Source organism: Eutrema salsugineum, unplaced genomic scaffold (assembly GCF_000478725.1).
Source record: "Eutrema salsugineum unplaced genomic scaffold, Eutsalg1_0 scaffold_6, whole genome shotgun sequence".
NCBI lineage: Eukaryota > Viridiplantae > Streptophyta > Magnoliopsida > Brassicales > Brassicaceae > Eutrema > Eutrema salsugineum.
In genome coordinates this window covers 4,708,766-4,724,551 of record NW_006256547.1, presented here as the reverse complement: position 1 = coordinate 4,724,551, position 15,786 = coordinate 4,708,766, and the positions used below count along the sequence as shown (strand labels likewise).

Below are 15,786 nucleotides of genomic sequence, written 5' to 3'. Positions count from 1 at the left end.
TTTTGAGTGATGAAAAATATAGCATTGTCTTGTATCACATCTTAAGTAAAATTAAAATGTGAACAAATTTAAAGAAATTAATAATCGAATCTTCCAGTTTTCAAAAAGAGAGAGTAATAATCCACAAAAGTTAAAAAATCCTAACATTTTGTATCACATCTCAAATAAAACTAATACATGAATATGTGTAAATTAATTGGTAATATATCAGAATCTTAGTTGTCAAAAAATTCCCCAAAAGTTAAAAAATCCTAACATTTTGTATCACATTTCAAATAAAACCAATACATGAATATGTGTAAATTAATTAGTAATATATCAGAATCTTAGTTGTCAAAAAATTCCCCAAAAGTTAAAAAATCCTAACATTCATTGTGAGATACATGTATGAAATGTACACAACCTTTTGGCACAGTCCTAATTCCAAAAATGAAAAAGAAATTCAGGCGGGGTTTTTTTTCATTTTTTCATTTTAAAAAAGTTTTAGCGCCGTTTATTGCCGCGCGTCGTTCGCTCGTCTCTCTCCTTCTATACCTTTTAACCCTCTCAATTAAATCCAAGCAAACCCCTACTCACACCTTACTCGTTCTTCTATCTTCTTCAATCGCCTTTTCGAATTTCTCTCTCAGATCTGCTGGGCTTTCGCATTCCTCTATCGATTTCGCTTCTAAACTGTAAGTTTTCCGTCTAATATCGTGTCGATTTCAAAGTACAGTGATTCGCAAAACCCTAGCTGTTCCCCGCTCTAATCGTTCAACAATTTAACCTAGATTCGAAGGATTTAGCTTAAAATTCTGGGATTTAGTTTGTTTCTCGTCGATATAATCGATGTAAAGTAGAAACATTCATTTCGAGGGTTTTGATTATATAGATTCATCCGATAAGATATATTTCAGATTCCGAGGACTCTTTGTTTTTTTTTCATTTAACTATGCCTGTATCTCTTCTGGAAAAATTTTCATTGAGCTTCCGTAAATTTTTGCTTCAATATAGGTTTTTAAAATGGCGCAAAAGAAGAGAGCTCTTCCAGAGAGCAAAGAGTCAGATGTCTCTAGCTCTAGGAGTACTAGACCAAAGCGAGCCGCAGCATGTACAGACTTCAAGGAAAAATCCGTCCGTATCTCTGAAAAATCTGACATTATTGAAGCAAAGCAACTACAGACTGTGGAGGAGGAGATTGTAGCTCTACACTTGACACCTTCTCCGCAGAGCGGCGATGAACCTCGTCAAACCAGGAGGCTAACTGATTTCCTCTTACATGATACAAATGGAGTTCCACAGCCTGTGGAGATGTTGGAGATTGAAGACTGTTTCATCGCAGGTGTTATCTTACCTTCAGATGAATGTCCTGGCAAGGAGAAAGAAGAAGGCGTGAGGTGTCAATCTTTTGGACGGGTGGAGAATTGGAGTATATCTGGATATGAAGATGGTTCACCGGTCGTTTGGATGTCAACCGAGTTGGCAGATTATGTTTGCGTTAAGCCTGCTACTGGCTACAAGAAGATGTATGATTATTTCTTTGAGAAGGCGCTTGCCTCTGTGGCGGTTTATAAGAAATTGTCCAAGTCTGCTGGTGGGAACCCTGACTCGAGTCTTGACGAGTTGCTTGCGGCTGTTGCTAGGTCTATGAGTGGAAGCAAGTGCTTTTCTAGCGGTTTTGCCATCCAAGATTTTGTTATATTCCAAGGGGAATTCATATATAACCAGCTTGCTGGTTTGGACGAGACTGCCAAGAAACATGAAACAAGCTTCGCTGAGACTCCTGCGCTCGTTGCTCTCAGAGATGAGAGTAGTAGACATGACAAGGCTTTTCAGATGGAAGGGAAATCTTCTAATGGGGCTCTGAGGATTGGTGGCATTTCTGAAGTTGCAGAGAGCGAGGCCTTGACATCTGATCAACGGGATGATGGTGTTGACGAGGACAGAAGATATGCTAGAATTTTACAAGACGAAGAGTATAGAAAAGCTCTGCAAAGGCCCAGGAAAAACATCAGCTCAGCTTCTGCTTCAGATAAGGTCTACATAAAAATCAATGAAGATGAGATTGCCAACGACTATCCTCTCCCATCTTTTTATAAGAATACCCAAGAAGAAACAGATGAGCTTTTAGTGTCTGATGGCTATGTGCTTGGCTATGAGGATCTACCTCGCATGATGCTTAAAAACTGGGCTCTTTACAACTCTGATTCAAGGTTGATATCCCTGGAGCTTCTTCCGATGAAGTATTGTGCTGATATTGATGTAAATATTTTTGGATCTGGTTTGGTGGTTGAGGACGATGGAAGCTGGATTTCTCTCGATGATCCTGACGCCTCTACACAGTCAGAGGAGGATCCTAATGGTGTGCCTATATTCCTCAGTCAAATAAAGGAATGGATGATTGAATATGGGTCCTCAATGGTATCGATTTCAATACGAACAGATGTGGCCTGGTAAGCTGTCTATTCTAGCATTTGCAACCACGTTTCTACGTCGTTTTTTTGGTCTGTTGCTGACGCATCAGGTTTATGCAGGTATCGACTTGGGAAACCATCGAAGCAGTACGCCCCTTGGCATGGACCTGTTCTGAAAATAGCAAGGGTCGGGATAAGCATTATTACTTTGCTGGATGAGCAAACTAGGGCTGCTAGGCTATCATTTCAAAATGTCATAAAAAGAGTGTCCGAGTTCGAGAAGAGCCATACAGGTTATATTTCTTCTGATCTCTCGGCTGTTGAGAGATATGTGGTCGTCCATGGACAATTAATCTCGCAGCTATTTTCAGACTTTCCTAACGATGATATCAAAAAGTGTCCATTTATTATTGACCTTGGAAGTAAAATGGAGGAAAGGCACCACACAAAATGGACCATCAAGAAGAAGAAAGTTTTTCAGAGGGAAGTGAATCTGAATCCAAGGGCAGGTATGGCACCTGTGGCATCCAAGAGGAAGGCCATGCAAGCAACAACAACTCGCCTGATCAACAGAATTTGGGGAGAGTACTACTCCAATTACACTCCAGAGGTTTCATCGCAGGAGAATGGTGCAGAAAATGTGGAGAATGGTGCAGAAAATGAGGAGGTAGAGTTTGAAGAGGAGGCCGAAAATGAAGAAGATGATGACCCAGAGGAAACTGTACTAGAACCTGTTGAGGTTCACCAGTCTCATACTCCAAAGAAAATTTTAGGCACAACCGGCAAAAAGGAAATAAGATGGGATGGTGAGATTCTAGGCAAAACTTCTTCTGGTGAGCCTCTCTATCGACAAGCCCTAGTTGGAGGGGAAATGGTGGCTGTAGGTGGGGCTGTTTTCTTGGAAGTTGATGAAGTTCCGGCCATCTACTTTGTGGAGTACATGTTCGAAAGATCAGACCATTGCCAAATGCTACATGGTAGACTCCTACAAAGAGGATCCGAGACTGTTCTCGGTAATGCTGGTAACGAGAGGGAGCTCTTCCTGACTGATGAATGCATGGCTCTACAGCTCAAGGACATACAAGGAACAGCCAGTTTCGAGATTCGTTCAAGACCATGGGGGCATCAGTATAGGAAAGAAAACACCGCCGCGGATAAGCTTGACCGTGCCAGAGCAGAAGAAAGAAAGGCAAAAGACTTGCCAACAGAATACTTTTGCAAAAGCTTGTATTCGCCTGAGAGAGGGGGCTTCTTTACTCTTCCACTAAGTGATATTGGCCGTGGTTCTGGATCCTGCGTTTCATGTAGGATAAAGGAGGATGAAGAGGAAAGGGCAAAGATTAAACTCAATGTTTCAAAGACGGGCTTTTCCTCCAACGGGATTCAATATTCTTCTGGGGATTTTGTCTACGTCAACCCCGAATATATAAGTATAGATGGACTGAAAGAGAGTAATGGAACATTCAAGTCTGGGAGGAACATTGGTTTAAGAGCTTATGCTGTCTGCCAATTGCTGGAGATCATTGTCCCACAGGAATCTAGAAAGGGTTCCTTTGAGGTTAAAGTGAGAAGGTTTTATAGGCCTGAGGATATTTCTGCAGAGAAGGCTTATGCTTCAGACATCCGAGAGGTTAGAACTATTTCTGATGCAATATTATATTGATGTTTTAAATAACGAAGGTTACTTTGTTGGTTTCTTGATAATTTCTCTTACAATATTTTTTCTGTCCCTTTTTCCCTTGCAAATTTTTTCAGTTGTATTACAGCCAAGACACAGATGTTCTCCCTCCAGAGGCTCTAGAGGGAAAATGTGAAGTGAGGAAGAAAATTGATATGCCCTTATGCTCTGAATATCCAATATCAGAGAATATCTTCTTCTGTGAACATTTCTATGACTCGTCCAAAGGTTCCCTCAAGCAGGTATGTACTTCTTCAATCCTTTCGTTTGCGTTTGTATAGTTTTAATAATAATTTGTTTGTTATGATTATTGCTGTTTCCGACACAAAGTTGAACTGTCACTCTTAAATGTCTTGTAACAGTTACCCTTCAACATCAAGCCGAAGTTCTCTACCATTGAGGACGACACGCTTCTAAGAAAGAAAAAGGGCAAGGGAGTAGAGAGTGAAGCTGATGATTCTGGGACTGTCAAGCCTGATGAGGTACCTAAAGAGATGCGTCTGGCTACACTGGACATTTTTGCTGGTTGTGGTGGCCTCTCTAAAGGACTGGAACAAGCAGGTACGTATTATCTCCATTCAACACTTACTCCACAAAAACGTTTGAACAAGTTCTAATTATTTGCATGTTTTATATACAAAGGTATATCTGAGACAAAGTGGGCGATCGAGTATGAAGAGCCAGCTGGGCAGGCCTTCAAGAAAAACCATCCGGAATCAACAGTTTTTGTCAACAACTGCAACGTGATTCTTAGGTAATATATCTTACAAGATAAAACACTTACTCTTCCAGTGTGGCTATTTCTTGTGTTGTGATCAGTTTGTTGTGATTATCTGCAGGGCCATAATGGAGAAAGGTGGAGATCAAGATGAGTGTATCTCTACAAAAGAGGCAGATGAACTCGCAGCTAAACTTGATGAGGATCAGAAGCGTACTCTGCCACTGCCTGGTCAAGTGGATTTCATCAACGGAGGCCCTCCATGCCAGGTATATATGTATTCTTAAGATTGTTGGTATACTTGTATAGAGTTTTTGTTGAATAAGTGAAAAGCTATTAACCTGTGCAATTTGGCAGGGATTTTCTGGTATGAACAGGTTCAACCAAAGCTCTTGGAGTAAAGTTCAGTGTGAAATGATATTAGCATTCCTGTCCTTTGCTGATTATTTCCGGCCAAGGTATTTTCTTCTGGAGAACGTGAGGACCTTTGTGTCATTCAATAAAGGGCAGACATTTCAACTTACACTGGCGTCTCTTCTCGAAATGGGCTACCAGGTAAAATTTGTAGTGCCATGTGAGCAATAGTTTTCAAGATAAAGTCTGAAGTTGAATTCAACAACTGTTCAATATGATGTTGTTTTCCAGGTGAGATTTGGAATCTTGGAGGCAGGTGCATATGGGGTTTCTCAATCTCGCAAAAGAGCTTTTATTTGGGCAGCTGCACCAGGAGAAGTTCTACCAGAATGGCCTGAACCTATGCATGTCTTCAATGTTCCGGAGTTGAAAATCTCACTATCCAAAGGTTCACACTATGCTGCCGTTCGTAGTACTCAATCTGGTGCAGCTTTCAGGCCAATCACAGTGAGAGACACAATTGGAGATCTTCCACCAGTAGAAAACGGAGAATCAAAGACAAACAAAGAGGTATGACAACAACCTTCAGGAGAAAGTATTTATTATAAACACATATATGTTAACACAAGGACATGAACCCACCATTCTTGTGTCTTGCAGTATCAGGCTGACCCAATCTCGTGGTTCCAAAAAGAAATCAGAGGAAACATGATTTCTCTGACTGATCATATCTGCAAAGAGATGTGCGAACTAAACCTCATTCGATGTAAGAGAATCCCAAAGAGACCAGGTGCTGATTGGCGTGACCTCCCAGATGAAAAGGTCAGTCTTATACATCCGTCTATGGGGAATTAAAAGGAATTGCTTTTAGAGCTTGAAAGCTTACTTTTACTATTACAGATCACCTTATCAAATGGGAAAGTGGAACCTTTGATTCCATGGTGTTTGCCAAACACAGCTAAGCGTCACAACCAATGGAAGGGACTCTTTGGGAGATTGGACTGGCAAGGCAACTTTCCAACTTCCATTACTGATCCTCAGCCAATGGGTAAGGTTGGAATGTGCTTCCATCCTGACCAAGACAGAATCCTCACAGTCCGTGAATGCGCCCGATCTCAGGTAAGCAAAAAAATTCTTAATAATGTCAAAGCACTTGTTGGTTTGGAAAGATCGTTCAGATACCTTTTATTGATAGGGCTCTTAAGAATTGGTTGGTATTATGAAAATGAATTTGCAGGGGTTTCCGGATAGCTATGAGTTTGCAGGGAACATAACACACAAGCATAGGCAGATTGGGAATGCAGTGCCTCCACCATTGGCTTTTGCTCTTGGCCGTAAGCTCAAAGAAGCGGTGCGTCTAAAGGCGTCTCTTCAACAGCAACCCTAAATTTTGGATCATCATTTAGATTGGCATTTCCACTTTTATTAGTCATTGTAATCCTCCTCTTGAAACTCGTAGTCATTGGTGTAGGAGAGATTTGTATATTTCCATTTCTCGATTGGGGTTGATGAAACATTATTTAAGAGTAATCAGAAAGATAAAAAAAGTTCAAACTACTTCAACTCATTTTCAGTTTTTTGTTTTTTGGTTTTGCTTTGTTTTTTAAATAAATCATAAACAAAATCTTACACAACGACGTTTATTACGCTTACAGAACAAACTGTAAAATATACATCTAAATTCTAACCAACAAATTACCTATCGTATATCCCTTCACATCCTGTAATTCACGATATCTAGCTTGATGTAAAACAAAAATTGATCATATCAAATCCCAGACTGATTGATAAATGCACTGGACAACAATTAATCATAATATAATTTGATGATTAAATGATAAATTACGTACCTAAAACTAGGATTAAAAACATCACAATTAATAACGGGAGCTGGTTTTAGCACCCAGTAAATCACACATACTCTTTTTTTATAGATGATCAACCCATCTAAAACTCGTAGGGCCAGATGGGCCCAAAAATCAAATCTCTCCCAAATATATATCTGATTAAAAGAAAAAAAAAGGAACTTTCTTTCATTTTCTTCCATCACGATAGGATGATCCTCTCTCTTTCTATATTTTCATACGGATAATAACAATCACGTGACCAAGTAAATAGGACCCGACATGGAAGAGGTACCGATCCTCTGCTGCCGTTCCATGGTAAGCTCCCGTAGACTCAGATACGGAATCGCTGGCGTCAGCGTCAACGACGGTCTAATCGTCCGGTACGGCGTGCTCGAACCGCTCCGGCTCTCCGTCACGTAAACCGGACCCGATATCGAACCCGCGGAGGCGCGAAAATTCCTAGCCCTCGCAATGTGAACGTCGCGATCGTCGAATCCCATGTCACCGTCGTCGCCGGCGTAATGGCTGCCGCGTCGTCCGACGGCGGAGACTGGCCATTTCCGCCAGTTGAAGAAGAGCAAAGCGTTTTTCCACCAGAACCAACGCTTCTTCTTCTTGTTCTTCGCGTGAAGAGTGGTTCTTCGAATCAGGTCGTCCTTCGATATGGGTTTCTGGAGCTTGAACTGAATACTGTCAATGGAGGAGTTTTCTTTCTTGTGCTTCCTCGCTTCTTCCAAAACCTTAGAACAGACTCAAAAAACAGAGATGAAGATAACAAGACTCATTAGGAAATTAAAAAAAAAAACAGAGGAAGCAGCAGGGAAGAAGAAAGAAACCTGAAAGTAGTCGATTTGGGGATCGAAGCCATAATCGCTGAAATGTTGAGATTGGGGAAAGGGGAAAACTGGGGAATTGTTGGACATTCTTCTTTTACAGTTACTGGGGAGAGGAGCGTGAAATGGTTTTTAATGGCGGAAAGGGGTTGGCTTTTAGGGGTTCGAGAGAGAAAGTGAGCTTTTTGCTTGATTCAATGTTCTTTCACTATCTTGTCGTTTTTCACCTTCTTTTTCGGTTATTACATCCCAAATACTTTCAAATTATACATCTAAAAATGGACATTCGTAATTATCTAAACTCAGACTTTGTATTCCTCTAGCGATCACACTGTTAATGATTTTCTTATTATACGGTCATCATGATCATCAGAATCTTATTACAAAGATTTAAATTTTAATATGATTTCTTATACTACACTTTTTTTTTTTTTTTTGGTTTTGAGTATCTCAAGATCCATTGAACATTTAATAGTACCAAGGAATTCTCCTGGGCCCTTCCTATCATTTATTCTCTCGCGTTTACTACTCACAAAAAGCATATGACTTTATCAAAGATTTTACGAAACAAGGAGTCAATTTAATACCAGCTACAGTATTATAGCTTTTCTATTTGTAGGTAACTTATTCGGATTTTGTATTTGGCGTTATAGATGTATAAAGTATATTCGCGTTCACGAAATGGTATCCAACTATCCATAGTCAATTAAGTACTATGTAATAGGTTTTCAGACGAGACGGAGATCAGATGACATACGTAAGAAAAAATCATCTTTGATAACAATTTCGAAAAAATAAAGAACAAATGGAATTTGAAAAACAAAAAAAATACTAAAGAATTGTGGAATCTACTGCATATTAGGCGTATAAGGCACATGAGTTTGTGGAATCCACAAGTTGCCGCGTAAAAATCTAGCAGGAGTGAATTTAAGTGCCTGCCTAGGCGAGATATTCTTAATTCCAGCCCAATTAACACGTTGGGCTTGGTTTGACCCAGGCCCACTATTCTGATACTCGGCGTAATAAAGCGTGTTGAGTGCAAAATCACCATCCCAAGGAAGCCAACCCGCTGGGTCAATAACGTTATCAATGTTCGTCATCATTACAATGGTCCTCGAGAACACTTTCCATGGCCTTCCAAGATATGCTTTGTTTACAGCTTTCACCGGAATATACGCCGGCTCTCCGGTGATACGGCAGTTGTGTAGCACAATCCCCGTGGATTCACGCACGTCGGTGCGTCCTTGAGCTGTGACTATGCAAGATTGGCCTCCCATGGGCTTTCTCACCACGATGTTGCAGTTTTGGAAGAGTGACTTTGCGTCTCCAAAGATGAAATCTACTGTGCCGGAGATTGTGCAGTCACGGTAGAACTGACGGTGGGCATGCACGTAGAGTGTGTCTTGGTAGCCATCCATTTGACAGTTGTGGAAAACCGCATAATCCGCAGAGACTCTTAGTGCCACGGCTTGATGTCCTTCGGGACCAGCTGTGTTCTCAAATCCGATGTTTTTCGCTGTGAAGTTATCACCGTTGATTGCTACACACGCAAACAAACTATTAGGTTACATGCATGTTTGTTTTGGTCAGAATATTTTGGACTATGTTTTAGGGTTTAGAATTGGACTCACCGACAGTGGCAGTTTGGTAGGTCTTGACTTTGCCGATGCGAAAGTTAAGATTACCGGTGATCTTAGTTCTTGTGGGTCCATCTCCGATGAAAGTGACGTGAGTCATCTTTTTGGTAACGTCGACATTCTCCTTGTAGATACCTTGCTTGATGTAGATAACGAATGGCCATCTGTTGTTTTGAGGCACAGCCTTCAAGGCCTCGTCGATACTCTTGTACTGACCACTTCCGTCTTGCGCCACCACCACGTTAGCTTTTACACCTCCTTGCGTCGCTGCCATGAGCCTTCGAGTGTTTGTTCCCACCCAGCTTGGGATACCTTCTTCCGTCGACAAAAGCTTCCTAGCGTAGTTTCCTAGATCTCCGGTTACTTCTGTTACTCAAAAAAACGTTAGTATTATTCATTTATATATGCTACTTGGGAGTGATATATAATCTGAAGTAAAGAAAAGTTACCTGTGATGTTGACCTTTCCAAGAAGGATTGAGAGGTCAGTAATCATGGCAAGACTATTACTAGTGAGTTCTTTGGATGTTTTAAAGATGTTTTTCATGTCTTGTGCAAGGTTTGACTTGACTTCCTCAAAAGTATCCATACATGTTTGCTGATACGCAATGGAGCCACTGAGCCAGACACGAAGATCCTCTACGAAGTCTTCGATTTGAGTTATTGAGAACCCATCAAAGTTATCAAAACACTTCTTCAGATCGTCCGTAGCGTCATTCATAAGATTCTCACACAACTCTAGAGCTCCCTTGGTCTCTTCGTCTTTGGCTGCCTTGGCTTTCAGCTCTGTGGAGGATCTCTTGATGCCATCTTTGATGGATCGAATGGTGACGTCGAAGCTGAGCTTGATGAGATCTAGAGGCTCAGTAGAGTTAGGAGAAGCTTCCATGAGGCTGTTTACACATGTGTCTTTGAAGTCAGTGGGTGAACAGACCGCTTGGACTGCCTTTGTTGTCGTTTTAATTTTGTCTGAAGCCTTGCAATCTTTTGATACTATGACGGCCACAGAGACAACCATGACAACGAGCAAAGCCGAGATAGCCCCGGCGATGATGCCTTTCTTCTTTTTGTTGTCACCACCAAACCCCATTTTTTAATTTTCTAGAATTCACAATTTCAAGAAATCAAGAAAGAGAATTTTAGTTCTTTTTTCTTTCAAGTTGTTATTGTAGATGGGGGAAGAAAAAAACAGAGTAGGAGGGGCCTGAACTGTGGCCTAAGCCCCTTCCGTCTCTGATTTTTTCTTTCTTTCTTTTAGGGTTTGTGTATATGATTGTTTGTTGGATGGAGTTAATATAATGGAGAGACAAAGTGCTATTATTGGGGTTTAAGAAGAAAAATGAGGCTAAGAATTTAAGATAACATTTCAGATTTTCTGTCGTTAGGGGTGTGTTTGTCTTTCAAGGTTGACCATTCTTGTGTCTTCGACTCTAGAAATAGTGTTAACTATTGTTAGATCTTAGATACCAACCAGACAAGCATATTGTCATTGATATCAAGAAAAGCAAGTCCAAAACCAAACCACGCATGGAAACAAAAGCTGACAATAGCTTTATTCAATATAACAGAAACAGAAACGCAGCAGATAGAATCCAACCATGGCTTGTTCAATGCTCATCCGCTGCCAGTGGGATTGAATTGGCCTGCAAACCAGAGAAAAAACATGACCATGTAAGTTAAGTAGACAACGAAACCGAAAGAAGAAGAATGAGTTACACTGACCAAATCACGAAACTTCAGAGAGTAAAACATCTCTAGGTAACGTCGTGTTTCTCTCCTTTCGAGCTTAGACACGTGTTTCCAGAATGCATAGACTCCAGCCAGCGTAAGCAGCCTCTCTGAGTACTTCTTCCAGGTGTACCTATACATTCATAAACCCTTAATAAAGCAATTATATTGGTGAACCGATTAGGTTTCTTTTGTTGAGCCTGTCAAGGAAAAAAAGGGTCAACCTTTCATAGATTCTCTTAAGCCCTCCTTCAGAGATTTTTCCCCAGTGATTTGGATCTGTTTTGCAGGTCTCGAAGAAGCTGACCAGAGTAGTTGCAACCTGGTCTGGATGATATGGGTCAATGTGGAACCCCGAAACTCTATTCTCGATGATCTCTGCGGGTCCACCATGACAGGTAGCAAACGTTGGGAGCCCACAAGTCATTGATTCCACAACTGTGAGCCCAAAAGCTTCATAGAAAGCAGGCTGTGGTAGAAAAAGAGAGAAAGATGAGTCCGTAAACCTTACAACGTCTTTATCAAGGGAGTGTATCTTCATGTTACCTGAACAAAAACACCTTTTGTGTCTGCGATATAACGGTAAAGCTCACCATTCCGAGCACGGTTCATTTGAGCAGCTATCCACCTGAATTCACCGTGTAAATCATACTGCTCGATCAGGCTGTGCATCTTTTGTATCTCAGCCATTTCCTCTCTGTCCCTGGACTGATTCCCGTCCACGTAGCCACCGACAACAACAAGATTCGCTACCTCTCTCAGGTTGCTATTCTTGGCATAACACTCAACTAGCCCAGTCAAGTTTTTCACCCTGTCAAGTCTTGCCATGGAGAAGATGATAGGCTTCGATTGGTCGCTCAGGAAACCACTGTATCGACACAAAAAGATTGAGACATGCAAACCAATCCAAATATTACGTGGTTGTCTAAGTTGTTTTTTGTATGACTAAATCAGAATTCAGAAATTCTGTAAAAAGACTTACACATGCTCATCATTCTGTTCGGCGCTAAAGAGGAGTTCTTCAATTGACTCGTGAAGGGCAGTGAGTCTTTTTTCCTTGTCAGAATATGGAAAATATATGGTCATATCAGCTCCTGGAGAGACTATATTAAACTTGGGATCAAAGACATCGATTCCATGTACAACTCTGTAAAGACCAGGAAGAGTGAAAGCTGTGTGGCTCTCGTATTGCCCAACATTGTTCTTGCTGTGACAAAAGCAAAACAGTGTCTGTTGGCATCAAACCACAATAACAAAGGACAACAGAATGCAGCTGAATATCGGATGATACTTTTACCTTCCCGCGATCTCTTGGTATGTGCTGGTGATGATGAAATCGGCATTATTCATGGCAATTAGATCTGCAGTGAACTGACTTGCAAAATGATACTTATCTTCATGGTTTCTCCAGTAAATGTCAGACTCGGGGTACTTGGTCTTCTCTAAAGCATGAGCAATATTACACTGCATCTCAGATGGTAAAGGAGAGGTCAGAACCAAAGCTTATACGTCTTTTATGAACAAAACTGCATTTGATATTACAGAGAAGTACTAGCATAAAACCCATCAACCTGTATGACGCCTAGCTTACAAGCTAACAAAGAAGCCACGAGATTTCCATCACTGTAGTTGCCAATGATGAGGTTTGGTACACCCTGTAACTCCGCCGAAATTTCGTTTGATGCGTCCTAGTCAGATATATAGAAGTAAAGTGTAAGCCAATATGTAAAAGAAAAGGTGCACGCGTAGATAGCTGAAACAGATTGTCCTACATTATACATACAAATGTATATTCTTTAGTTCACCCTAAGTTTAAGCCAATCCCATCTAAATAGAGAAGCAAGAAGAAATTTCAGAATTGCATAGAAATATGGCTACTAGTCCGTGCTAACCTCTGCAAAAGTCTCCAGGTATGGCCAGACATCAAACCTCGAGATCCACTTGCGAAGGATGCCTTTTTCAGTCCTAAATGGTATTCGTAGAATATGTGCATGTTCTGTACCACTAACTTTTTCTAACCTCTGGTTGCACGTTGTTCCTTTTGCTTCGGGTATCAACCTTGTTACCTATATAAGCCAGCATGGAAACATGAACGTAAATTGAAACTTGAATGCAAAAAATTTCAATGGTGAAGAGCTAAGTAGACAATCAGCAAGCAGATATACAATGAGAATCTTTGGAACAACATCCAGCCCTTGCTTCTGTATCCTAAGGAGCATCTCGTTTTCCAAAGCACGTACTTGATCAAGAATGTAGACAACCTACAAATCCGAACATCAGAATAAAAAGTTGAATCAACAGAGAACGACTAAGTTCCCACAACCGACCAAATCTACCTGTCCACCAGTATCAGGAAGACCCAACACATTTGCTTGGCCAAAGTAACCATGCGGAGACAAAATCACAACATTGAACACCATAGGAATCCTTCCTAGAAACGTCTCCAAGACAGAAGGGTCAGGTGCCTGGAGTATGTCCAGAAGAAGATGCACCATTTCTGAAACCTTCTGTGCTGTGTCACCCCATCCTCTTTCAAATCCCATCCCTTGTAGTCTTCACCAAAGTACAATGTGCAAAGAAGCAAAAGGGCAACATAATTTGGTTGCTAGTAAATACGAAAAAACGGAAATGCAGCAAATGGCGAAAGGTCTTACTCAAATTCGAACTCAGAGTATGGTGTCGCCAGAGGAAGCTTAGAAAGGAACTCCTCTGCCCTTGCCAAAGCTTCCTGAAGTGTGTAGATGGTCTGTATTCGGTCATTCAGCATCATGGCCTGCATTATACATGGAGAGTACAAAGTCAGTATTCTATACTAATTACACATTGTTTATGACGTAAACGACGTTCTCAAGTGTAGAAAAAACTAACACGCCCATCATGTTTGTGAGTGCGAAGAAACTCAAGCAAAGGCTCCATGCTAACGTTGTTACGGAACATAATTGACGAGAGGTGACGATTGAGGAATTGAACCCCATTCCCAATGGATGATGACCGAGTTGGGCGAGGAAATGTTGCGTTGAACGGTTCAAAATCAAGCTCGAGAAGATAATTCCCATTGGCACTGATGAAAAAGGTTGAGACTTTGAGCATCTAAGCAGAGAAGTATGTACTACACACAGGATTTACTTACTGTCCATTAACTAGCTCTTCCTTAAACCGAAGATACTCAGAAACAGTTAAATGATCAACGCTCAGCTCGTACACATTCACACGGACATATTCCCTAACACCAGGTCTGGGACGAATAGCCATCGCAACAAATGGAGGCAAGACAATGGCTTCCTGAATGCGAAAACTTCAGTGTATTACACATCAAGGTATATATACCAAAAGATATAATATGAACAAAACATAGTCATGATTTTCGAATGCTATATTTTCACCTCTGCAGACTGCAGAACTTTCATGAATGGACGATTGTAAAGATCTTCTGTTGCTCCATCTACTTTCACAGTCTTAAGGAACTCGTCAATTAGCTGGTGGGACTGCAATATCCCCTTTCCCTGAGCTACATATCTAATTATAGCAACCAAACTATTACTACTTAGACCAACCACAACAACACACATGCAAGGTGAAAGAACAAACTGGCTCTATTCTCAAATGACTGACTCATACATAGAAGTTTCAAAAGATGAAATATTAGTCAATTGATCAAATAAAAACCAGACCTGCAGAATCATGCATGTTACCAAACTATTTAATACAGATTCAGTGAAGATAGACCTGGAGAAAAGAGAGAGGAGCTCATTGCGTTGAGCAGAGATGGCGTCGTGAACCCATTCACGCATCGTCTCGAACCTACCGGTCGGCATGATTTTGTCTCAGAGGCAAAAACACAAACACTTGCAAGGCAAAACCCAGAAGGTGATGGAATTGTAGTAGGAGAATCCACTCCAGCATATGATATGTATACACGGGACTGAAGAAAGACGCCATTTTTAAGGCCCCTGTAACTTGGTGAGAGGTGGCGAACGAGGACGACACTTGGCGCCAGAGATAATCGTGGGTGATCTTCTCCTGCGCCACCATCTGTAAAGCTTAATCCGCCTTAGAGCGTATCGCCCGCTGTGATGGGCCTCCGGTACGTGAAAGCCACGCACCAATCGGAGATCGCTTGCTCTGATTTCACACTACACGACGAGCCATTGGTTCGTTAACTAGTCCGACCCACATCAAGACCCGCCAAAATCGACCATTTTCTTTGCTGACAATCGCAAAAGAATTATTTTTAAAATTGTTTTTGTGTTTTTTAACCTCCGGGATATTTTTCCGACGATGGTTTTTTTGGGTTATCTTGAATCTTTTATTTACCTTGGTCTTTTTCTTGTATAGAAAGGTACCAGCTTATCGCATTAGCCGGCTCATTTCAATCTCAATTCGATGTTTCAGATGAGTTTGGGCAATTCTGTATTCTATATATTTTTTACTAAATGAGTTAAGAAATCGAGCTGAATCGAGTTGGTAAGTTATACTATATGATTAAGTCGATAATCTTCGTTCGCTCGTGACGAACTTTTCAAGTTTTTGTAATGTACCCTCTATATATGAAAAACTGCAAGAGTACATTCAATTCATGAGAAGTCCGCAATATAACCG

General features: G+C 41.0%; 4 protein-coding genes across 4 annotated transcripts; 1 reads left to right on the top strand and 3 right to left on the bottom strand.

Annotated features, from left to right (window-relative positions):
- Nucleotides 1-558: 558 nt before the first annotated feature.
- Nucleotides 559-6,706, top strand: LOC18011702 (DNA (cytosine-5)-methyltransferase 1). Its single transcript, XM_006395028.2, has 12 exons — nucleotides 559-674; nucleotides 994-2,432; nucleotides 2,514-4,023; nucleotides 4,149-4,313; nucleotides 4,434-4,632; nucleotides 4,714-4,825; nucleotides 4,911-5,058; nucleotides 5,147-5,344; nucleotides 5,435-5,713; nucleotides 5,804-5,965; nucleotides 6,044-6,262; nucleotides 6,381-6,706. The coding sequence occupies exons 2-12, from the start codon at nucleotides 1,003-1,005 to the stop codon at nucleotides 6,528-6,530; spliced, it is 4,572 nt and encodes a 1,523-aa protein (XP_006395090.1). The 5' UTR covers nucleotides 559-674; nucleotides 994-1,002; the 3' UTR covers nucleotides 6,531-6,706.
- Nucleotides 6,707-7,066: 360 nt separating this feature from the next.
- LOC18011797 lies at nucleotides 7,067-7,977 on the bottom strand. The gene is made up of 2 exons (XM_006395027.2): nucleotides 7,827-7,977; nucleotides 7,067-7,730 (listed from the first exon to the last, which is right to left on the bottom strand). The coding sequence occupies exons 1-2, from the start codon at nucleotides 7,911-7,913 to the stop codon at nucleotides 7,242-7,244; spliced, it is 576 nt and encodes a 191-aa protein (XP_006395089.1). The 5' UTR covers nucleotides 7,914-7,977; the 3' UTR covers nucleotides 7,067-7,241.
- Nucleotides 7,978-8,670: 693 nt separating this feature from the next.
- Nucleotides 8,671-10,708, bottom strand: LOC18011895 (probable pectinesterase/pectinesterase inhibitor 58). Its single transcript, XM_006395026.2, has 3 exons — nucleotides 9,910-10,708; nucleotides 9,455-9,826; nucleotides 8,671-9,363 (listed from the first exon to the last, which is right to left on the bottom strand). The coding sequence occupies exons 1-3, from the start codon at nucleotides 10,547-10,549 to the stop codon at nucleotides 8,672-8,674; spliced, it is 1,704 nt and encodes a 567-aa protein (XP_006395088.1). The 5' UTR covers nucleotides 10,550-10,708; the 3' UTR covers nucleotide 8,671.
- Nucleotides 10,709-10,848: 140 nt separating this feature from the next.
- Nucleotides 10,849-15,379, bottom strand: LOC18011894 (sucrose synthase 2). The gene is made up of 15 exons (XM_006395025.2): nucleotides 14,914-15,379; nucleotides 14,571-14,703; nucleotides 14,318-14,469; nucleotides 14,056-14,248; nucleotides 13,842-13,960; nucleotides 13,524-13,740; nucleotides 13,353-13,448; nucleotides 13,080-13,253; nucleotides 12,759-12,875; nucleotides 12,485-12,651; nucleotides 12,170-12,394; nucleotides 11,734-12,055; nucleotides 11,412-11,656; nucleotides 11,182-11,320; nucleotides 10,849-11,102 (listed from the first exon to the last, which is right to left on the bottom strand). The coding sequence occupies exons 1-15, from the start codon at nucleotides 15,000-15,002 to the stop codon at nucleotides 11,067-11,069; spliced, it is 2,424 nt and encodes an 807-aa protein (XP_006395087.1). The 5' UTR covers nucleotides 15,003-15,379; the 3' UTR covers nucleotides 10,849-11,066.
- Nucleotides 15,380-15,786: the final 407 nt, after the last annotated feature.